At 37.9% G+C, this 25584-nt stretch overlaps 1 protein-coding gene across 1 annotated transcript in view; it reads left to right on the forward strand.

Annotated features, from left to right (window-relative positions):
* The window catches only part of LOC126354585 (zinc carboxypeptidase-like), a 160747-nt gene that overhangs the window by 125191 nt on the left and 9972 nt on the right, over positions 1-25584 (forward strand). The window contains exon 9 of the mRNA XM_050004333.1: positions 9158-9242. Within this exon, the coding sequence (XP_049860290.1) occupies positions 9158-9242 (85 nt within the window). The remainder of the gene's footprint in view (positions 1-9157; positions 9243-25584) is intronic.

The following is a 25584-nucleotide window of genomic DNA, read 5'->3' on the forward strand; positions in this document are numbered from 1 at the left end:
CCGACAGTTTCAAAAAATGGCTCTGAGCATTATGGGACTTAATTGCTGAGGTCATCAGTCCCCTAGAACTTAGAACTACTTAAACCTAACTAACCTAAGGACATCATACACATCCATGCCCGAGGCAGGATCCGGACCTGCGACCGTAGTGGTCACGTGGTTCCAAACTGTAGCGCCTAGAAGCGCTCTGCCACCACGGCCGGCTCCGACAGTCCATTGGTAGGTTTGTGGAGGTATGTTGTAACGGTTAACTCATATAAAGTGCGTGTGCGGCTGTTCGATATCTACCCACAGGTCATGTAATTCGCGTAAATAACCGGCCGCCGTTTTGTGTACGCGATGATGGTGCCCAATAGCGACTCAGATGGATTCCATTAGGATGTGATCTCCGAGATATCATCGCGATTTCAGTGTAACACTCCACAGGCCATTGTAGCACGGTTATGACTCCGAGACACGGAGAATTATATTGATGAAAGATGACGTCAGCGTAGGGAAAGATATCAAGAATTAAGGGATGCAAGTGGTTTGCAACGGCCAGCGTGTCTTCGATTACTACCACAGGTCCCATCTAAGCGCAGGAGAATGTCTTCCACAGCATAATACTGCTCTCACTACCCTGCGTCCGGGGCGCGGTGCACGTTTCGAGCCGACGTTCATTTCCACGACAGCGTTTGTGGATTCGCCCACCAACCTAGTGCAGCAAAACAGTGATTCATCTGCAAACCAGACACGTTTCCATTGATCAAAGATCGAATTCCGATGGTCGCGTGCCCACTGCAATGTCCTATTCACTCTCTATCCATATTCTGTACTCATGAGACTTCACTCCATTTAGCAGATCCTGTAATTCTTCTTCACTTTCACTAATGACACCAATGTCATTAGCGAATCTTATCGTTCATATCCCTTCACTTTCAATTTTAATTCCGTTCTTGAAACTTTCTTTCACTTCAGTCATTTCTTCTTCGGTGTATAGATTTAATACTAGAGGCGAAAGACTGCATCCCTGTCTTACACGTTATTTAATCGGAGTACTTCGTTGTTCGACTCCCACTCTTATTGTTTCCACTTAGTTCTTGAACATACCGTATAATTTCCTATAACTTACCCCTATTTTTCTCAGATTTTTGAACACCTTGCACCATTTTACACTGTCGAACGCTTTTCACAGGTCCACAAATCCTATGAAAATGTCTTCATTTTTCTTCAAGCTTGTTTCCATTATCCACCGCAACGTCTTAATTGCCTCTCCGGTGCCTTCATCTTTCCTAAAGCCAAACTGATAGTCTCCTGCACATCTTCAGTTTTCTTTTCCATTCTTCTGTATAGTATTCTTGTCAGAACTTGGATGCAAGAGCTGTTAAGTTGAATGGGTGATAAATGTCACGCTTGTAGGTTCTTGCAATCTTGGGAATGGTGTGGATGGTGTTTTTCCCGAAAGTCAGATGGCTTATCACCTGACTCATATATTCTACATACCAACGTGAACAGTCGCTTTGTTGCCGGTTCCCCAATTATTTTAAAAATTGTGAGGGAATGTTAAATATCCCTTATGACTTATTTGATCTTAAGTCTTCCAAAGCTCTTTTAAATCATGATTCTAACACTGGATCCACGATCTCTTCTAGATCGACTCCGGCTTCTTACTCTATCACGTCATCAGACAAGTCCTCCCCTTCGCAAAGGACTGCAGTGTCCTTTTTCCATCTGTCTTCTCTCACCTCTGCATTCAACACTCGATATCCCACTACACTCTTAATGTTACCACCTTTGCTTTTAATTTTACCGAATTTTGTTTTGACTGTCCTACGTGCTGAGTGAGTCCTCCCGACAATCATTTCTTTCCCGATTGCTTCACATTTTTCCTGCAGCCATTCCATCTTAGTGTCCTTGCTCTTCTTGTTCATTTCATTCCTAAATGGTTTGTATGTCTGTGCTCCTGAATTTCCCTGAAGGTTTTTGTACCTTCTTATTTCATCGATCAACTGGAGTACTACTTGTGTTACCCAAGGCTTCTTCGCAGCTATCTTATTTGTACCTGTATTTTTATTTCCTAATTCTGTGATGTCCATTCCTCTTCAAACGAGCTGCCTGCTGAGCTATTCACTATCCAATATCTATATTCTCAGAGAGTGTCAAGCATATCTCTTCATTCCTTACCACTTCTGCATACCACCTCCTTGCGTTCTGATTCTTCCTGACTAGCTTCTTAAACTTCATTCAACTCTTCACCGTGACTATATTTTGATCTGAGCCTAGAACTCTTCTGGGTACGCCTTACAATCAAATATCTGATTTCGGAATCTCTTCCTGATCATGATGTAATCTAACTGAAATCTTCTCGTATATCCCTGCCTTTTCCAGGTATATCTCCTGCTCTTGTGATCCTTGAAAGAGTGAGCTTTAGCATTTCTGTTTTCAGATTTTCTAGCCTGCCTACCACGTTCAAGTTTCTGAAATTCCTCACCCCGACTCGAAGGACGTTATCCTTAGTTAGCTATTCAGTATTTTTCTTATGGTCACTTCGCCCTTGCCAGTTCCCTCCCGGTGATCCGAATGAGGAACTAGTCAAGTTCTTTTTCCATTGGGAAGATCATCATATCATCATGACCCTTTTTCAGTTACTGGTCACACTCATCATGACCCTTTTTCAGTTACTGGTCACATGCTATGTGGCTTTCTTTTTTTTTAAAAAAAAAATTAATCAGTGGTGAGATCTGAATCTGGTACTGAGGACGCTTTGATTAGTAAGCAAAGACACTATCCCTTTTTTATCTCAATTTGCGCGTTACTGTACTCTGTTTTAGTTCGGGGCAGGCGTCCCATGGCACCCGTTCAAGTACATCGTTGTACATCGTTACAGAGGGCAGTTAACCACCTGACTGAACATGCTGAGCTACCGTACCGGTTCCCCTACACCACAGGTCATGATGTAGAGGTCTACACTATATTATACTTCACGAAGAGGCTTACTCATCCACAAATTTAATACATCATCTGATAGATATTTCATCGGGCCCTCGAGATTTGTTCGGTTTTAATGATTTCCGCTGTTTGTCAACGCCACTGACACTAACACTTATTTCGCTTATGTTTTCAGTGGTATGAGGATTGAATAGTGCGAACACTCCTAGGTTTTCCTTTGTAAAGGAACATTTGAAAGCGTAGTTAAGCATTTGTGTTTTTGCTCTTCTACACGTAATTTCAGTTTGTGTCTCATCCACGAGTGACTGGACGCTAACGTTTGTTTTGAGTAGAAGAGGTGGAGCCCCTCCACGCCCACACAGGCATGATGGCCAACACAAAAGTTCTACTGCCATCTCTGCATAAGGGTTAGTATTCACTAAAGTGAGGTCTCGCAGGACGTGGGTACTGCGATGTTTGCGTACGTCTGGTTAGGATTAACCATTAATACGCGCTCATCTGGAGATAGATTGGTCGAAATCTGACGAAGGGTAGAGGTATTAAGGGCAGAGGAAAAAAAGTGCCAGGCCAAGAGCCAAGGGAAAAAAACCTCTGCGATAGTTAGGTCGGGTGGTAAGAGCAGTAGCGGTTTTCTTGCTGCCTGCGATAGGTTGTGCGAGGATAGGATTTGTTAGTAGTGGGTATCATGCTTGTCGATACCTTGGCGTTGTGCGTTGTGCTGCTCGGCGGCTGGCGCTGGGTGCTGGTACAGAGTCCTCGTTCAGCGTCAGCAACCTGTAACAGTTAGGTTTGTTATCGATCTTGTGTCCGATAGGTCATATACCGGGGACACAGTGTGAGGGAATGTTGGCAGTTTGTTTGTGCTCCTGTGGGCGAGCTCGGTCGGTGTCCCTGCTGTGGTCTGTTGATCGGCTCTAGTAGCAGCTGGTAGTTGCCAGTCAGTGTTGCTGATGTGCAGGGGCTTACCGACGTTTGTCGCTGTTTGCGTATGTTGGTTTACCACAGGTGGCTATGCCCTAGCTACCAGTGTCTTTGGCCGCAAACTTTTGTGGTACTAGGCGCCTTTAAATACGATCATAATTTCCTTTTTTGTGACAGATCATTAACAACTTTCTACTACGGTGGTGAATGAGGGCTTCACGTATTCCTGTTCTGACTATCAAACGCGTCCAATTCAAAATATCTTTGTCTGTAGCCCTACGCTTTGTTTTTTATCTATTATGCAGTAGACTCCGTTTCTTCAGAAGTTCCTCTACAGTGACAATGGACCACGGAGAATCTCCCTCATCATGAACTATTCTACTGGCTATCCAGCGCAACTTGATCCGTGGTTCCTCTTTACGTTCTTGTCCTGTGCTAAAAGTTTCAGCTTTTCATTGAGATATGACACTACTGCTCTGTTATCTAGATTGTTGAACATATACATCTTTTTCCTTGTTTTAGTTGCCCTTTATACTTTGGTAATCATAACTGCCACAACCCACCTCATGGTCACTGATACCACTTTTGGGGTGGACGCCTTCAAAGAGAACAAATCTATGTATTGACTTAATATATAATAATTTTCATAATGAGTGACATTTCGAGCTACATGTCCTAGGTAGTTTCCAGAGAAGGCATTTAGTAATGTTCAGCAGGGTGTCATACCATGCCTGCCGTTGGCAAACCTGTAATTTTTCCAACTGATTGTTGAAAGATTAAAGTCTCCACTGATAAATAAAGTGTGATTGGGGAAATTACGTACAAGTGAACTGGATTTTCTCTAAAGCTTTCGTTTACGTCAAGAGGATCCAACAGTTCTGTGCACACTGCTGATAATGAATCTTGCCGAAACAACCTCGCTTACAGCTTCAATTTCTGTCTAGGTGGATTTGACTTTCTTGCCTAATGCGACAAATACTCCATCTCCATTTCCCATCAGTTTATCCTTTGGATGTATATTTAAGATTTACCTAAAAATCTTACTGCTATCAACTTCACGTTTTAACTAGCTTTCTGACCTAGTATTATGTGAGCTTCTCCGGATTTCAGGAGCGCTCCAAAATCTGCCACTTTGTGGCGAATGCTTCGACATTTCTCTACTAGTGATTTTTTATAATCTCGCCTGCAGGGAGACATTCTTTTGGATTTTACACAAATATTCCCGGGTCTCCCATAGCTGTCGTTATCAAGACTGCATGGAGGGTCGCCTAATCTAAAAATCTCATGTGTGTACACCATCCACAGCTCACCAACTAGTTAGCAGCCTCTCATATGTAGTGCACATGTGACCCATTTGCGGGTACCGTACAGTTTCCATCTCTCTGACGCAAGTCCAGTAACTCGTGGCCTAGCTTGCCCCAGAACCTCAGTCCTTCCATTCGACTTGGAACCAGGGAGCCACCATAGGTCCCTCTTCATCTACATTTACATCATACTCCAAAAGCCACGTAATGGTGAGTGGTGGAGGGTACTTACGTGATTGGAAGAGAGTAATGTGTCGACCGGCTCTTTCCAGAAAGTTCTCTCTCGAAATTTCAGTAGCAGACCTCTCCATGACGCACAACACCTGTCTTGTAATGCCTGCAGTGGAGTTTGTTGAGCATCTAGGTACACTCTGGTGCTGACTATGACAGTGCTGCAAATTATGAGCTTCGTTGAAACTCCATGCGCGAGGGTGGTCTTCTCAACCTTCTCTGCCAGTCACTGAAACGATCAAAATATGATGACAGAGCCAAGACAAAACACATCGTTTGATCAATAACTGCATTTAAAACAGTAAATAGACTTAACTATTTCTCCTCTACCTTACATTACAACAGGACTTAAGTTGTTAATTAAAACGTAAATGAAACAATAAAAATACGTTAATTAAATAGATAACAATGACAAGCTTAAATGAAGCGTCTTTCCTGTTGCCGGTGGAATCTACATTAGTTGCACCGCTTTTCAATTATCACTGAATTTCATTCATGTCATTTTAAAATTCAATGAAGTATATATACTCCTGGAAATAGAAAAAAGAACACATTGACACCGGTGTGTCAGACCCACCATACTTGCTCCGGACACTGCGAGAGGGCTGTACAAGCAATGATCACACACACGGCACAGCGGACACACCAGGAACCGCGGTGTTGGCCGTCGAATGGCGCTAGCTGCGCAGCATTTGTGCACCGCCGCTGTCAGTGTCAGCCACTTTGCCATGGCATACGGAGCTCCATCGCAGTCTTTAACACTGGTAGCATGCCGCGACAGTGTGGACGTGAACCGTATGTGCAGTTGACGGACTTTGAGAGAGGGCGTATAGTGGGCATGCGGGAGGCCGGGTGGACGTACCGCCGAATTGCTCAACACGTGGGGCGTGAAGTCTCCACAGTACATCGATGTTGTCGCCAGTGGTCGGCGGAAGGTGCACGTGCCCGTCGACCTGGGACCGGACCGCAGCGACGCACGGATGCACGCCAAGACCGTAGCATCCTATGCAGTGCCGTAGGGGACCGCACCGCCAATTCCCAGCAAATTAGGGACACTGTTGCTCCTGGGGTATCGGCGAGGACCATTCGCAACCGTCTCCATGAAGCTGGGCTACGGTCCCGCACACCGTTAGGCCGTCTTCCGCTCACGCCCCAACATCGTGCAGCCCGCCTCCAGTGGTGTCGCGACAGGCGTGAATGGATGGACGAATGGAGACGTGTCGTCTTCAGCGATGAGAGTCGCTTCTGCCTTGGTGCCAATGATGGTCGTATGCGTGTTTGGCGCCGTGCAGGTGAGCGCCACAATCAGGACTGCATACGACCGAGGCACACAGGGCCAACACCCGGCATCATGGTGTGGGGAGCGATCTCCTACACTGGCTGTACACCTCTGGTGATCGTCGTGGGGACACTGAATAGTGCACAGTACATCCAAACCGTCATCGAACCCATCGTTCTACCATTCCTAGACCGGCAAGGGAACTTGCTGTTCCAACAGGGCAATGCACGTCCGCATGTATCCTGTGCCACCCAACGTGCTCTAGAAGGTGTAAGTCAACTACCCTGGCCAGCAAGATCTCCGGATCTGTCCCCAATTGAGCATGTTTGGGACTGGATGAAGCGTCGTCTCACGCGGTCTGCACGTCCAGCACGAACGCTGGTCCAACTGAGGCGCCAGGTGGAAATGACATGGCAAGCCATTCCACAGGACTACATCCAGCATCTCTACGATCGTTTCCATGGGAGAATAGCAGCCTGCATTGCTGCGAAAGGTGGATATACACTGTACTAGTGCCGACATTGTGCATGCTCTGTTGCCTGTGTCTATGTGCCTGTGGTTCTGTCAGTGTGACCATGTGATGTATCTGACCCCAGGAATGTGTCAATAAAGTTTCCCCTTCCTGGGACAATGAATTCACGGTGTTCTTATTTCAATTTCCAGGAGTGTACTATATCGACCTTTAATTTTGTATCACATGGATTAACAGAAAAACAATGTGACAACCTAATGCTGACTTCATGCTATGTGTGACTGTTTTGGACCTTGTGTGCTCGCACATTTGCATAATCATAAATTAATTAAATTTGCTATGACTCCCATTACGAAAGAGTACCTCAAGGGTGAGTATCTCTCACGCTCGCGTTTGTGTGCGTTTTATGTGTGTGTGTAATTTTACTTAACATTCAATAATATTCATAACTGCAAGTGCATGTATCTTCTGTAATAACTGTCATATGGTCATCAACTGAAGTTCATTGAGCTGGTCTCAGCGCTGCGATGTCTTTGGCATATTTGGTTTTTTGTCTTTTGTGATCGTACCTTATGAAACAGAAATTCAGTGATATTATTCCAGTGGTATTCGTACAGGTGTACAGTGTTCTCTGTTATGGTCGTTGTCCCCAGCTCCGTGCATTTAACAAGCGCCATATCCCTTGCACTGGATTGAATGTCCACTGTACTCCAGCTGTTGAGGTCGCCTGCTGCTCTGGTCTAGCCTCTGCTGTCTGCTTACCCTTTCCCTTCTTACATTTGCAAGGTGGTAGATCTCACACAATACAAATATACAAGTAAACGTTTATTGGGCGGTTGTGGATCTTATTTGTATTTATGCTGAGACGTTGTGTGACAAAATGTTGTTTCTATTGTTGTGGTTCAAGTGGCTCTGAGCACTATGGGACTTAATATCTGAGGGCATCAGTCCCCTAGAACTTAGAATACTTAAACCTAACTAACCTAAGGACATCACACACATCCATGCCCGAGGCAGGATTCGAACCTGCGACCATAGTGTCACGCGGTTCCAAACTGAAGCACCTAGAACCACGCGGCCACACCGGCCGGTTATTGTTGTGTATAATTATGAATTCAGTCATGAAAGGGACAGCAAGCATGTACTAGTACATAACCTGTTCCTCTCCAATTGCACAAAGAAAACTGTAAAGTTCAGAGTTCGCACTGGGCAACTTGATCTCCATTAGCAGTGCCACAATCCAGCAGTCTATGAGCTAAGCTGTGAGCGATTGCCACCAGGAAACTAGATCAGACATACAAACATTCGTCTTCATTTAAATCTATACTACTCAAGCCACAGCAAAGTTTGTGGATGTGGAACAATGTAGTACCTCTTTAACTTACTCCACTCCTGCACCCCCTCTCCTGTTCTACTCTCGAATGGTGTGAGGGCAGAACGTTTGTTGGTAATTCGCTGTATGAGTTCGAATCTCTCTTGATTCAGCATTTCTGTGAAGCTTTCGCGCGTGCTAAATGAACCCATGACGAAAACTGCTGTTCTTTGGATCTGTTCTGTTTCTTTTACCAGTCCTACCTCTTAAGTGTCCCAGACAAAGAGCACTATAAGAGTATCGACTAACCTATGGTTTGTAAGCTCTTTTCTACGTAGATGGGCTAAACTTCTTGTGGGTTTGTCCCAAGGAACCGGACATCCACCTTTCCTATGCATAGTATCATGCGATTGTTTCATTTTAAATTACTCAGTGTGTATTTTCCTAGATATGTAATAGATTTGACTGCTTCGAGTCATTGTTCGGTAATCATGTAATCAATCAATCATTAGTGCATATTTGCTGATATAGGGAATCGACAGCTGTAACCTGGTGGTAAAAAGAAAAACTTTAAACAGTATGACTGTCACTGATTGCCTGGAGTCAACAGTTATCGTTTATCAGCGCATCTATGAACCGTTTTGTTAAAATTTTTATGAAACCAGCATTGCAGAACGAACAATAATAACTCAGTTTGTGCTTCTTTTCAGCTTGTAATAACTACTAACGCTGTGGAAGCTCTGACTGCTAGATACGGGACGCAGTACACATTCGGGAGCATTGTGGATACTATCTGTAAGTATAAAAACAAACAATCTCTTAAAAGAAACAGACCATACAATAAATTTGAGGTTTTATGAGACTGATGACCGCTACAGTTCCGAAACATGTAATCAATTTGCTACAAATGTATGAGCAGATGTATTAACGTTAATATGCTAAAAGAATTATTCTGAATGAGGTTAACAGCACAGATGATAATTCTAATAACATCAACACCATACATCATAGTCAGATCCAGGAAATTAATGCCATGTCGTTTTTCCAAATCCATAGTGAAGATAATGTTGGTGCGAGAGGTATTAATATGGGCTAACATTGCTCTGTCCCTTATGTGTGAGTTGTAACTGACAGAACTGAAATACACATGGTGTAATAACAAATGTTTATTTATTGACCGTGAACGAAACTCAGTACAGCTTGTCAGGACGAATGTTGTCACAACTTCATTACAAGCGAGATGTCGATGCGTAACTGATACCACGATGAAATGCACAAACATCGGAGTGGCGAGGAGCAGGCAAGTGCCGCAGAGGCACACCTGTCTCTGCATGAGGCTATGAGCTCTCTCATCAACAGTCAACTGCTGAGCAGCCGGATGCAGAACTGACTCAGTCCCACGATGTAGGGCTTTTGTGCAGTCCAGACACAGTCCAGCAAAGCGGGCCCTCGGGACTGGCTCACACCTAGGGCTACGCGGCACTGTCTGATGGGCAGTAGGTGGATCCATAGACTACACTCGACGGCGGCTGATGGTCGGCCTGGAGCCCAGTGCGACACTGGCTCCCACGGGACTGAGCAATGTCTTAGCTACTATCCACGGGAGACTACAGATGCAGTGTCAAGTGGACCTGCGCACAACGCAATGGCGCAGCTTGCGCCTTCTGAGGCTGTGGCTGCTGCACGAGGCTTGCGGTAAACAGCTCAGTCACTCTTGTGTTGACAACCCCCAAGGTTAGGTACGCTCCATACGTGGCGGGTGAAGCACATCCGTGAGTGAGGTGGCCGAATATGCAGGAGCACAGCCCTGCATCAACATATAAAAGGGTTGTGCATTGACAGTGCTGTCAGTTGTACTCAGGTGATTTATGTGAGAAGGTTGCTGACGTGATTGCAGGCACACGACCTGAATTAACAGACTGTGAACACGGAATGTTAGTTGGAGCTAGATGAAAGGACCATTCCATTTCGGAAATTTTAGGGAATTCAATACTACGAGATCCATAGTGTCAAGAGTGTGTCGAGAATATCAAATTTCAGCCATTTCCTCTCACTATGGGCAGTGCAGTGACCGATGCCTTCGCTTGACGACCGAGAGCAGTGGAGAACAGCGGCGTTTGCGTAGTGTTGTCACTGCTAAAGGACAAGAGTGTCAAATAACCGCAGACATGATGTGGGACGTACTACAAACGTATCATTTAAGACAGTGCGGCTAAATCTGGCGTTAATGGGTTATGGCAGCAGACGACCGACGAGAGTCCCTTTGCTAACAACACTGCTCATGGCCTGATCAGATGAGCCTCAGTTTCAGTTTGTAAGAGCCTGCGGTATGGCTCGAGTGTAGCGAAGACCACACGAAGTCATAGACCCAAGTTATCAACAAGGCACTGTCTAAGCTAGTGGTGGTCCCATCGTAGTTTGCACTGTGTTCACATGGAATGGACTGCATCCTCTGATCAAACTGTGCCGATCATTGATGGAAAATGGTTATGTTTGGTTATTTGGAGACCATTTGCAGCCATTCATGGACTATGTTCCCATACAAAGATGGAATTTTTATGAATCACAATGCGTCATGTCACAGGGCCACAATTTTTTGTCTTTGGCTTGAAGAACATTCCACACATTAAAGCGAATTATTTGGCCACCGATATCGCCTGACATGATTCCTATCGATCATTTATAGGATTAATGGAAAGACCAGTTCGTGCACAATATCCTTCACTGACAACACTTTGCCAGCTGTAGAAGGCAATATACGCAGCATGCTTACATATATCTGCAGGGAACTTTTAATGGCTTGTGAAGTCCATGCCACACCGAGTTTCTTCACTATGTAGAGGAAAAGGTGGCCCAACACAATAATAGGAGGTACTGCAAGGCTTTGAATTTTGCCACCTAAGTGTAGCATAGGTCATTGACTCCATAAACAGCACTAATGTGTCATCCAGACATCTTGTATGATATTCAGTTTTATCAACTGTAGTGAGAAAGTTACGCAAAAAGTAAAAGCTTTACTAAGAAACTAAGTAGAAACATGGATGCACATTTGTTTCACTTACATAAAATACTGCTGCATGGAGCACACCCCATGGTGTCAGGTGACATGAGATACATGTTGATGCCTTATCAGTCTCATTCCATTTGCTGCTAACTAACTCGCTTCAGCTAGTTTCCTATGTGACTTAACAAATCAGGATGCTACTGCAACATATTCGAAGTCACATCACATATAATATTTCACCCCATATCTGCTAGATGAGAAACGTACCTAACAAGTGTACAATGGTGTATAATAAATACATGGAAGGAAAAGTTAACAAAGAAGCCATTGAACCAGTTACGCCTTTCTTGTGCTTAAAGTAGTTAAGGAAAACCTTTAGATGAATAGAAAAAAAATGAAAATGATATGGAGCGGTTTGGTAACTTAAATAGAATTTGGATGACTCATCCTCTGATAACAAAGCCTGTAGTGTTGCCATAGGGTCTATGGCTGACAATTTAGACATTGTGAGTTCAACATATCCACTGTTTAAAATTTTGAGAAAAAATCCTACGAAATGGCAGCCAAAGACTTCCAGTATGAGACTTTTGTGCTGATATCCTTGAATAAGGCAGAGGAGTGGACAAAAGTTCAAGGGACTGTCTCCCCCATAGGGAAGAAAATTGCTCCTAAAAGGCTGAAAACGCATCAATGATCAACGATATCATTACGCAGAAGACACTCGAAGCCACTGACTCAAAAGGACATAGGGGGAGTCCACAGTGCATGTATTGTAATTGAAACTGTGTCATTACGATTTATCCATAGGCAAAAGATTCCACATTAGTTCCCCATTTGGTTCCCACAGAAGTGAGTGCCAATGGCTTAAGTGACTATGACACAAAGATTGAATAACTACCAAATGGACAATGCTCTATGAGTGATACTGAAGTTTGAAAATGTTAGGAAAGCTACAAAATCTGAAAAGGGAAAAGCAATGGCTCGGTGCCGAAATGTAGGGAACAAGTGGAGCGAAACAGAAAGAAATGTAAGTACTTCAGGTCAGATGAATGTAGCATTACATCAACAGCAGCAAAAAATCGTATAATCGGAGTAGGATTTATTATGAATAGGGATAATATGGCAGAGTGTTGCCACAGTTGACAGTAAATCAACACTGACAATGATAGGTCATGCATACATACCACGTTTGCAAGCTGTAAATAAGGATGCAGAGGAAGTACATGGGGATATTGAATAAGTAATTCAGTACATCAAGAGAAACGATTGTCTAATAGCCATGTGAGATTGAGCTGGGATTGTTGGGGAAGTCTTAGAAGAAGGAGTTATGGAAGAATGTGAGCTTGAAATCAGAGGGCTGAAAAATTAATTGAGTTCTGCCATAAGATTCACATCGTGAAAACCAAAATCCAGTTAAATAACCACATAAGTATAGTTGCACATGAGACACAAGATGAGCCCAGTTGAATAATATATGTTTGGGATTTTTGGACCAAAGAGGATATTTTTTTAAATGTCTCAATATGAAACCAAAATTTTATATTTCTCATTTCCACCATTTAAAAATTTATCTACATCTATGAAACAAATTTTTAATTATTTAGAAACTAAAAGTCTAGTAACTATTTTTCTTTATAAATAGAATTTCCCAATTGTGTTGTCTACATCTATGAATGAAATTTTCATACTTTTAAAAATTAAAAATGAAATAAAAGTTTTTCTTTGGTAATAAGCACTCCAAGGTCGTGTTTATGTATATCCACGAAGAAAATTTTCATTTAATTCAAACGAAGATTCTAATATATTTTTCTGTTTATAAATAAGTTCTGTTAAACCTTATATATCTATATCATCCATTGAAATTTTAAAAGAAAACTCAAAGGTACATTTCAACTGAAAATATTTTAAGTTTTTAAAAAGATTAATTTTTTGGCATCAATAAATGCAAAACCAAATCTACTTTGAAACTGAGCTATTTCAAATCTTAGAGAATTATTCTAAACTGAAATGTGAATCAAGTTACAATGATTTAGAAAATTGTTGTAAGAAGGAGGGCTATTAAAATGCAACTTGAAAAGATCTAGAAAAATTATTTGATTATTTTAATATAAGAGTAATGAAGAAGAGAGAACTAAGACATAAAAATATAAATGAATAATTTGTGAAATATGAAAATTACAAAATTACTCTGAACTTAATGTAAAAAACACTCTAATTCCAAATTTTATTGATAATATTAATAATACGAAAAAATTTTTAAAAAACTTCATTAAATCTGTAAAACAATAAATTTAAAGAATTATCCCCAATTCAATAAACAATAACTAAACGATCTTATCAAAAAATCAACTAACAATATTAATAATAATGATAATGAACCGAAATTAAAAATCTTTAAATGCTATTTGTAAAATCTATAAAACAAAAAATTACAAGACTACTCGAAACATGACAAAAAAATTATCTATCTTACTAAAGGATCTGAGGGTAATATTAACAATACGAAGAAGTTTTGGAAACATTAACAGAAAAATATGTTTGGAATCATTTTTCTAGATGATTACAAACTTATGAAATCACCTCAACAAATTACAAATAATAAGCCTGCTTTTAAATCGAGAATGATATCCAACAAAATCAATAATGCTGAAAATATTGTTGATCCACAAGTAATTTTTAATCAAACTAAAGAGAAGTAACAACTAAATTTACAAATACTTTAATACAAAAAATAGCGTTAAGGTTAATATGAAATTACATTGCATTTTTAGAAATCACAAGAACGGCAAGTAATGAAATTTCATGTTAACTGATTTAGAAGGTTATTATAAAAAAAAAATTAACTGAAGTGGAAGAAATCCAAAGAAAAATCTGGTTACTTCTCTATTTTGTATAAATAGTCAAGAATTAAAGGTTAACAGGCACAATCCATTTTTGGTTCTTCTTATTTCGATTCATCAAATGATATTAAAAATTGAAACCGGTAATTAATGTAAAAACACAGATCAGACACATTTTCTTTATTCAATAAAATCAGATTTGTATCCACTAAACGGTCAGGATGAACTATTTCTAAATCATAAATATATTGTGTAGAATTAGATAAAATTTTTGAGAAAATGAAAAATAATTTCCTGATCATATAACAGAAATTCCAAAATCTGAAAAGAAGTCAGATATTTTAATGAATGTTTACATAATGAAATATTTATTGTGAGTCCTTTTCACCATAAAAACAAATAAGGAAAACGAGCTATTCTTCTATTAATTAGAGATAAAAACAATTGCCATTATTGTTGGATAACAGTTTTATCTAGATTAATTAAATCACGATGACTAAATACAAATCAAAAATTTATCCTTACATACACTCCTGAAAATTGAAATAAGAACACCGTGAATTCATTGTCCCAGGAAGGGGAAACTTTATTGACACATTCCTGGGGTCAGATACATCACATGATCACACTGACAGAACCACAGGCACATAGACACAGGCAACAGAGCATGCACAATGTCGGCACTAGTACAGTGTATATCCACCTTTCGCAGGAATGCAGGCTGCTATTCTCCCATGGAGACGATTGTAGAGATACTGGATGTAGTCCTGTGGAACAGCTTGCCATGCCTTTCCCACCTGGCGCCTCAGTTGGACCAGCATTCGTGCTGGACGTGCAGACCGTGTGAGACGACGCTTCATCCAGTCACAAACATGCTCAATGGGGGACAGATCCGGAGATCTTGCTGGCCAGGGTAGTTGACTTACACCTTCTAGAGCACGTTGTGTGGCACAGGATACATGCGGATGTGCATTGTCCTGTTGGAACAGCAAGTTCCCTTGCCGGTCTAGGAATGGTAGAACGATGGGTTCGATGACGGTTTAGATGTACCGTGCACTATTCAGTGTCCCCTCGACAATCACCAGAGGTGTACGGCAAGTGTAGGAGATTGCTTCCCACACCATGATGCTGGGTGTTGGCCCTGTGTGCCTCAGTCGTATGCAGTCCTGATTGTGGCGCTCACCTGCACGGCGCCAAACACACATACGACCATCATTGGCACCAAGGCAGAAGCGACTCTCATCGCTGAAGACAACACGTATCCATTCGTCCCTCCATTCACGCCTGTCGTGACACCACTGGAGACGGGCTGCACGATGTTGGGGCGTGAGCGGAAGACGGCCTAATGGTGTGCGGGACCGTAGCCCAGCTTCATGGAGACGGTTGCGAATGCCCCTCGCCGATACCCCAGGAGCAATAGCGTCCCTAATTTGCTGGGAAGTGGTGGTGCGGTCCCCTACCGCATTGTGTAGGATCCTACAGTCTTGGCATGCATCCGTGCGTCGCTGCAGTCCGGTGCCAGGTCGACGGGCACGTGCACCTTCCGCCGACCACTGGCGACAACATCGATGTACTGTGGAGACCTCACGCCCCACGTGTTGAGCAATTCGGCGGTACGTCCACCCGGCCTCCCGCATGCTCACTATACGCCCTCTCTCAAAGTCTGTCAACTGCACATATGGTTCACGTCCAAACTGTCGCGGCATGCTACCAGTGTTAAAGACTGCGATGGAGCTCCGTATGCCATGGCAAACTGGATGACACTGACGGCGGCGGTGCACAAATGCTGCGCAGCTAGCGCCATTCGACGGCCAACACCGCGGTTCCTGGTGTGTAGGCTGTGCCGTGCGTGTGATCATTGCTTGTACAGCCCTCTCGCAGTGTCCGGAGCAAGTATGGTGTGTTCTTTTTTCCATTTCCAGGAGTGTAGATAGATATAATGGAAATTATTGTAAAGAACGTAAAGAAGTACAAACTGATTTGCCTGTAGAAGGTAAAATAATTAAATTTAAAATTAAAATAATTTATTGTAAGTAACTTTAGTATTAAGTACAGGATTTGAATTACTTTTTAAAGATGTTAATGCATATGAACGTGTTTCCTGAAGAGCTGAATATTAATAAATATCGAAAACATTTACCAATTTCGTTCTATCGTTTGGTTAAATATTCGAATCATGGTATGTTTAGTGCTAAAGAATTTTTTTTTTGAAATGTTGAAACAAGAATTTAGACAAATAGCTAAAACACGCGAGTGAAATGTTCCCATGATGACATGTAAAGATAATAAAAATTTTATGCATTCAAATACTTATTGTATTTGTGAAAAACATGAATAAAGATTAAAAGAAGTTAGATAGAATCATCATTTAAGAGGAAAAAATCGTGGAGCTGCACACAAGCATTGCAATCTTAATCCTCAAAATCTTAAGTTCATTTCAGTTTTTATTCATATTTTAACAAATTATGATCATTATTTGTTTATTAAAGAATTAGTAATACATCGAAAAAGTTTATGCTATTAAAAAAAGGAACAGAAATATATTTCCTTTTGTAGTTAGGTTGAAGACTGATTAACATTAAGACATTTGGACCGATTTAAAATTATGGCTTCAAGTAACGATAAATTATCTTCTGAAATTACAAATGAATTATTTGGAGAAAATTTTAAAGTGGAACAATTAGATTTAATCATTAAAAAAGAGTTTATGCATAGCACAGGAATTCTGAAGATAAATTACAAGAAATGAAACTAACCAAAACAGAATGTTTTTTTCCAAGAATTAATAAAGAAAACATTTCTGATGAAGATTAGAATCGAGAGAAAACAGTTTGTAAAAAAAGGATATTCCAAATTTAGACGAAACTAAGAGATTATTTATTAAACATTTCTTTTAGTTTTAGTAGATTTTTTCATAATTTTAGAAATACCCACATTAAATCTTATAAACTCCATCCATCTTGATATTTCGCATCTTCAATGTGATCTAGGATTCTAGATATGACAAAAATTAAATTACATTTATTATATATTTATGATGTGTTTTTTTTCTTGATACAGGAATTCGAGGTGTAATTTCTCAAAGTAGTAAAAAATATGTTAAATCAGATCCTAAACGCATAAAAAAATTTCGAGACAGCCAAATAATCAAATTATATTACAATTTAGACACAGATAATGTATATGGTTGAGCAATGTCTCCACTTCTGCCATTTAGAGATTTCAGTTGGTTAAATTCAAATTGTTGTCATTCTGAAAGGATTCTTAAAATAACAAATGACAGTAAATATGGTTGCAATTTAGGAGTACATTTAGAATATCCAAAAGATAGCAATATTTACATACAGCTTTTACATTAGCGTTAGAAGGAGGAAATAAATCGTTAACATGGAATTATAAGGAAAATATATGTTAAATCATGGAACTCATTGAAAAAACGTTTAAATTTCGGTGAAATTAACAACAATTTTAACATTCTTATCGTTTGAACAACTGGATTCATTGACAAAATATACTAATTGCAATACAGAAATGAAAACTAAAATCATAATAGGATTTTGAAAAAGATATCTATAGATTCATGAATAATTGATTATTTGGTAAGACAATACAAAATTTAAATATTTGACAAATTATTACAATAATAATACATCCAGAAAAAGAGATATGACATATTTATAAACCAAATCATAGAAATATTACTGCAATTGCTGAAAATCTAGTTGCAGTTCATATGAAAAGAAACAACAGTAAAATTCAATGAACCAATTTTTTTTCAATGACTATCCTAGATATTTCGAAAATGAAAATGAAGTATTTCCACTATAATGTAATAAATCAAATTAATTTGAAAATATTAATTTGTTTTACATGGTTGCAGATTCTTCTATTTATGGTTTATAAAGTATGAAATCGATGATAATCGAAGTGATTATTCATAAGACATTATTTAACGAATTCAATGAGTAAACAAGAAACTATTAAAAACTGTGGAAAAACTATGGGTGAACAAATTAGTTTAATATCGAAAATGTATGATTATAAACTCAGTGACAAAGGAGGAATAAATTCAAATGATTAATAAAAAATTTCTAACAACTGAAATTAGTTTGAAGAATTTAAAAATTGATTGGTTAACAACTGAAACAATATGGGAAGATGAATTTAATTATATCTTTTAAATATGCAATGTATAAAGTTGAATGTAATAAAAATTCTTTCCACCTATCTGCTCACTCCTCTGCTTTTAACAGTGGAATTCCCGTTTAACTTTTAATATTACCACCGTTGCTTTTAATGTCACAAAGATTGTTTCGACTTTCCTGTATGCTGAGTCTGTCCTTCCAACAGTCATATCTTCCTCGATGTCTTCACATTTTTCCTGCAGCCATTACGTCTTAGCTTCCCTGCACTTCCTATGTATTTCATTCCTCAGCGACATGTATTTCTGTATTCCTGATTTTCCCGGAACATGTTTGTACTTCCTCCTTTCATCAGTAAACTGAAGTATTTCTTCTGTTACCCATGGTTTCTTCGCAGCTACCATCTTTGTACCTATGTTTTCCTTTCCAACTTCTGTGATGGCCCTTTTTAGAGATGTCCATTCCTCTTCAACTGTACTGCCTACTGCGCTATTTCTTATTGCTGTATCTATGGGAGTTAGAGAACTTCAAACGTATCGCATCATTCCTTAGAACTTCCGAATCCCACTTCTTTGTGTACTGATTCTTCCTGACTAATGTCTTGAACTTCAGCCTACTCTTCATCACTACTATATTGTGATCTGAGTTTATATCTGCTCCTGGGTATGCCTTACAATCCAATATCTGATTTCGGAATCTCTGTCTGACCATGATTTAATCTAATTGAAATCTTTCCGTATCTCCCGGCCTTTTCCAAGTATACCTCCTCCTCTTGTGATTCTTGAACAGGGAATTCGCTATTACTAGCTGAAACTTGTTACAGAACTCAATTAGTCTTTCTCCTCTTTCATTCCTTGTCCCAAGCCCATATTCTCCTGTAACCTTTTCTTCTACTCCTTCCCCTACAACTGCATTCCAGTCGCCCATGACTATTAGATTTTCGTCCCCCTTTACATACTGCATTACCCTTTCAACATCCTCATACACTTTCTCTATCTGTTCATCTTCAGCTTGCAACGTCGGCATGTATACCTGAACTATCGTTGTCAGTGTTGGTCTGCTGTCAATTCTGATTAGAACAACCAGGTCACTGAACTGTTCACAGTAACACCTTCTGCCCTACATTACTATTCATAACGTATCCTACACCTGTTATACCATTTTCTGCTGCTGTTGATATTACCCGATACTCATTTGACCAGAAATCCTTGTCGTCCTTCCACTTCACTGACTCCTACTATATCTAGATTGAGTCTTTGCATTTCCCTTTCCAGATTTTCTAGTTTCCCTACCACGTTCAAGCTTCTGACATTCCATGCCCCTACTCGTAGAATGTTATCCTTTCATTGATTATTTCTCATGGTGACCTCTCCCTTGGCAGTCCCCTCCCAGAGATCCGAATGTGGGGACTATTGCTGAATCTTTTGCCAATGGAGAGATCATCATGACACTTCTTCAACTAAAGGCCACATGTCCTGTGGATACACGTTACATGTCTTTAATGCAGTGGTTTCCATTGCCTTCTGCATCCTCATGTCATTGATTATTGCTGATTCTGCGGCCTTTAGGGGCAGTTTCCCACCCCTAGGACAAGAGAGTGCCATGAACCTCTATCCGCTCCTCCGCCCTCTTTGACAAGGCCGTTGGCTGAATGAGGCTGACTTTTTATGCCGGAAGTCTTCGGCTGCCAATGCTGATTATTTATGAAAATTTAGGCAGTGTTGGGGATCGAACCCAAGACCAAAGACGTATTTGATTATGAATCAAAGACGCTACCCCTAGACCATGGGTGCAATCACAGTTTTAGCTCTAAAAATAACAAACTTATATATAACAATAAATAACTGTTAATAATCACTGCAGAAAAATAGTATATTGTTACAGTACAAGATATTTATAATGTTTTGGAATACGTTAATTACAGAGATGCTGTGAAGAAAAATGTTACAGGAAAATATATGTTAAAAAAAACATAAAGTATTTTGGGCTAATTCGCAAGTACACCTACATTCATGTACAAACTTTATAAATGAACCAAATATGTGTTCTTTAATTAAGAAATCAAAAATATCGAAATCAGAAATTTGTCAAGGTTGGGTTTATAAAGAAGTCATAGCAACAGTTCATAACCTTGTCAAACATTAAATAAATATTATAGTAAAGCACAGTAAATAAATCATTTAAAAGATCAAATTTAAATTGAGGGTAATTATGTAAAAATCAAACTTAATATATCATGAACTTTTCAAATTTTATATGAAATAAATTAAAAAATAATTGTTTATTATCACATGTCGTTCTTTAATTCACTGATGAAAACTAAAGACCTTATTTTCTTTTTTAGATTACATATTATATTTATGTTTCCTGTTTCTTTCGAGCACAATTTAATAATGATCAGTCATAAATAAATGTTATCAAAAATAGATAACCAAACGTGAAAAACTTTTAAAAATTAATTACGTACCATATTCAGTACACTTATTCAAAAAATGAATTGACCATTAAGAATAATTTGTCATCGAATTTATTTCAATAGTTTGAGCAACTATTCACGAGAAGAACTGTATGATGATATAGCTTTCTAGCACACGATTCTTAGAATATAAAACTACAATTCCAAGCACATTTTTCACAATTGAATTTTAAATAACATTCATAAATATTTTTTATTCATCTAATAATTAAAATTCACTAAAATCAGGTGATTTCATTAACTCACATTTAAAATTTGGAAATAATTCCGAGGTTAAACCATGTTTGTTACCCTTGATTTGAATATTATAATATACTCTTCAATATACTTCTTAAATTTAGTTTTTCAATAAAACAGTAAGCATAATTGATATTATATTCAATAATAAACATTTGTAATTATCAATAACAAACCTATTTATGTATAAAATTTAAATTACATTTTAAAAACTTACTTTTTTTATTTACCCAACAATTGCTCAATTATCAAAATGTAACCATTCAACATATTCTTAATTACCTTTCTTATTTGACATTTTTTCAACAAGATAAACATCTGAATGTTGCTTTCCAATAGCTCACATGTTGCACTGTATGTGTGTTTGCATTTAAATGAATATCATCTAATATAATTGCATAGGCTTCCATGGCCAGAGTCAGTTGACATACAAGATTTCTGGGTTTGGTACTGCATCATAATGTAAAAACCTCTGCTACTGGAAAAAACCAACATTTCAGCCATGATAGCAGTGGCAATCTTCTGGGTCTAATGATGTGGTACCAAACCCAGAAAACTTTTATGTCGAATAACATCAGCAATTTGAAAATTTCTGTTGACCAATTTGCTGTATATCGTTTTTCCAAAATTCTTTTTAATGTATTTGTTCTTCCTTTACCTCCAATTTTATATTTAGCGTAGTACCTAACAAATTTGTTACAAAAACACTTCTCAATAAACTTTCTTCATTTACTTTGATCACATCTTCCAGAATTATATTCATTTTTGAATTTTTGTGTTATTATATTAATCAACTATTTCGGAAACAAGTACATATATTTATAATTTCCTTCTAAGTCAAATTTTTCCCACATTTTTCTTTTAAAGTTCCATTAAATATTTTAACAATTAATTTTTATTGGTTTTTTAATTTCTTTCTTCTATATTTACTTCCCATTATCTGCTTCTACATTTTTAGGTTTCCTCATTTTAATATTATTTGAAAACTGTAACTATTTTGACCTGTTTTACCTTTAATTACAAGAATCCAAGCAATTATAAAGAGACATGTACAACAGTTTATAAATATTTATATTCTTTAACTTTTAATTGCTATTCATTTTCTGGAATACAGCTTGCAATAAATCATCTGTTCCAAAACAAATTACATTTTTATCCTCTAAAATTTTTCTTGTTATTTTATGTAATTCATTAAAAATTTCTTCACATTATTTAATCCATCACCTAGAATTTTTTAACCTATTTCCTTTTTTCATATTTACAAATTGAAAAAACACTCTGATATGATCCATCATAAATGGTTTCTGAAAGCTTGCGACTGTAGAAACAAGGTTTGTTTATAAATATATAAATCTTTCGCAACCAGTTATTAATTTTTTTTACTTTACTTTTTGCACAATGTGTTTCGAGAAATAACTCCCATTTTCAGTAGCGTTTTTGTGTGTATTAAGCAATTTCATTTGATGTTGTCAGTGTGTGTGTCTCCTTCATTTCATTGAGTTTTAAGTTTTCTAATGGTCAATGTGTGCAGAGTCTCACACACAGTAAACATCACACAACTTGTTGTTCTATTTACATATCGAAAATATCGTATATAAAACAGTTACAAGGATCTTATTACAGGTAGTCCACAGAGCAGTCAGTGAAATGAAGCAGACACACACACACTGACAATATCAAAAGAAATGGCTTGAAACACACAAAACATGCACTTTAAAAAACGAATTATTTCTCGAAACAAAGAAAAGTAAACTAAAGAAAAATCATGACTGATAGGGGAAGATTTATGTATTTATAAACAAATCTATTGAACAAACACCTTCAAATCATTGTTTTCCATTTTTAGCTATTTTAGGAACTTATTAGATTTGAAACATTAGACATGATTATGATTCTCCATTCATTTAGTATAAAAATAATTAAAATATTTCAACAAATATCATTAACTTTACATCAACTGGAACAGTTTTAACAGAATCTGCAGGGTGTACATAAAGTTCATGAACATTTTCAATTGTATATTGCACAAGAGCCATATATTGTACAGATTTCATACATATGCCATTTTGAAGAGAAACAGTAAAACTTTTTTTCATTTATACTGCTAAAGCACAGCTTGGTAATTTGCTGATAGTCAGTGCTAGTCGCAAATATTGCATGATTCAGGTGTAGAGGAAGCATTCTGTGTGTTGAAGGTAAACAAAAACAAGTCTGCTGCAGCTATTCAACAAATGTTATAACCAAGTACAGTGAGAAGCCACCAACGAGGAACGCCACTTTCCAGAGCACAAGTTCATTATGTTGGGCTGTTTGTGCCCAGCAAAGAAAAGCAGATATAAAAAATGATATGGACCATTCTTTTTCACCAAGTGCACTCTGACTTGATATTATACTTGGACATGTTGCAGCAATGGCTCCTCAGATGCAATTGGACTCTCCAGTCGTCTTTCAACAAGATGGGGCTCCACCCCATTTTCATCATGAAGTTCGTGGGTACCTGAATATGGAGCTGCCACATCGATGGATTGCCTCTGCTACGGAAGGGGACATCTCTTTCATAAAATGTGCACCCCAATCACCAGATCCCAATATGTGTGACTATTTTCTGTGGGGTCACATTAAAAATCTGGTGTATGTATAGACTCTACCATGTGATGTAGCAGAGCTCCAGGAGAGAATACAGGAAGCGACTCCCACAGTCCACAATGGACTGAATGGAAAGAATTTGATTTCTGTATTGACACTTCCCGGTGACTTGTGGTTCACATATCGAATATTTGTAAAAAATACTTTCAGAGTTTCTCTTCAAAATGCAATATATATGACATCTCTACAATGTTTAATTGATGTGCAATAAATAATTGAAATTGCTCCAGGACTTTATGTGCACCCTGTATTAACCTTATAGTTAGAAAATTTGATTTGTCTACTGTTTTTATTTATTGGATCCCAGGAGATATTTTGCAACGTTCATCAATAACGCTTATCAACAGATCAAAACCATTTATTGCTAAATGTCTAGTTATATTTTTTACCAAATACAACTTTTTAAGATGAAAATCAATCAAATTGTGCACATTTTGTTCACCTCCAATTATAATGGTAAATCCATTATTTCTTTTCATATGCTTTGTTTCTAAGTTTAAGGAAATCATTTAATATGGGGTATAATTTGTTTTTAAGAAGTAATATCAAAAAAATTCTTCAATATCCTTTCTTTAAACTAATTAGTTATCTTACTATTACTAAACTGATTAAAATCCATTTCACTGGCATAATTATTCAGCTGTGTTACATACATCAATATTCAGTTTTGGCAACAAGATTCTTTAATTCATTAACGAAATGTTGTTGGTTCGCTGGACCTTTTACATTAATTGTATCATTTTATCTCTAGGTACTTTAAAATAGCATATAAATCTTTCTGAAATTATTTAGTTGCATTATCCATTTTTGAGTCTACTGATGATTGACTACCTTATATTATGCTACTGACAACTGTAATGACAGTTTTATTTTTTAAATTGTTCCAGAGCTTTCTGGTTTAAAATTTATGGCTTCTGACTGAAAATCTTCAAATTTTTGAAGTTAGTTTATGTTTTATTTCAGTTCAAACAATTGAAAATCTTATCCTTTTTCTAAATTGTTACTGAGTTAAACATGTAACACATTTTGACGAATTTATACACATAATATTAAAATATAATTAAAACTATAATTTATCCATAAGACTTTTAAAACAAAAATGTAAAGATTGCAAATAAATTCCTTAATTTTTTGTATCCTTTCTATGATGTTATAAAAATCCCCTTTTCCTAAGTCATTTTGATATTTTACAAGCAAATAGTAAAAAACAAATTTTATTCTATATTCTTATAACGGTATGATTACCAAAATAAATATGTTATTCCACATTCTAAACTTTTAGGTTTATCAGACAATTCATCAATCATAAAATCGCCATAAAATATTTAATTATTAATTGTCTGACTAATTATATAATCCCCATCAAATTTTATCTGAATTTCATCGAAGTCCTAATCCTAGTTTTCCTTACATTATTCTTCTAACTGAAGTTGCAGCTAATTTTTTATCAATATGGAATCTGGATCATACATTCTTTGTTCTGGTCTAACTGGAGTTTTCTTATCAATTCATATACTTTCTAATTCCTTAATATCTCAGTACAAATATCATTTTATTTACATGCTTCATCACTTGGGTTTAACTCTTTTACTCCATGTGCTACTCTTTGATTTACATTAGTTCCAGGACTACACTTATTATTAACCAGTTAATCCATTTATAATGGTAAGTTATTAATTGCATTATTAACTAAACATTCCCATATTAGTTTTACCAAAATGTAGTAAACTACTGAACATTCTTATGAAATATAGAATTCCTTTTCGATTGTTAATTATAAAATCATTAAATT

The sequence above is a fragment of the Schistocerca gregaria genome, chromosome 3, assembly GCF_023897955.1.
Source record: "Schistocerca gregaria isolate iqSchGreg1 chromosome 3, iqSchGreg1.2, whole genome shotgun sequence".
Lineage (NCBI taxonomy): Eukaryota > Metazoa > Arthropoda > Insecta > Orthoptera > Acrididae > Schistocerca > Schistocerca gregaria.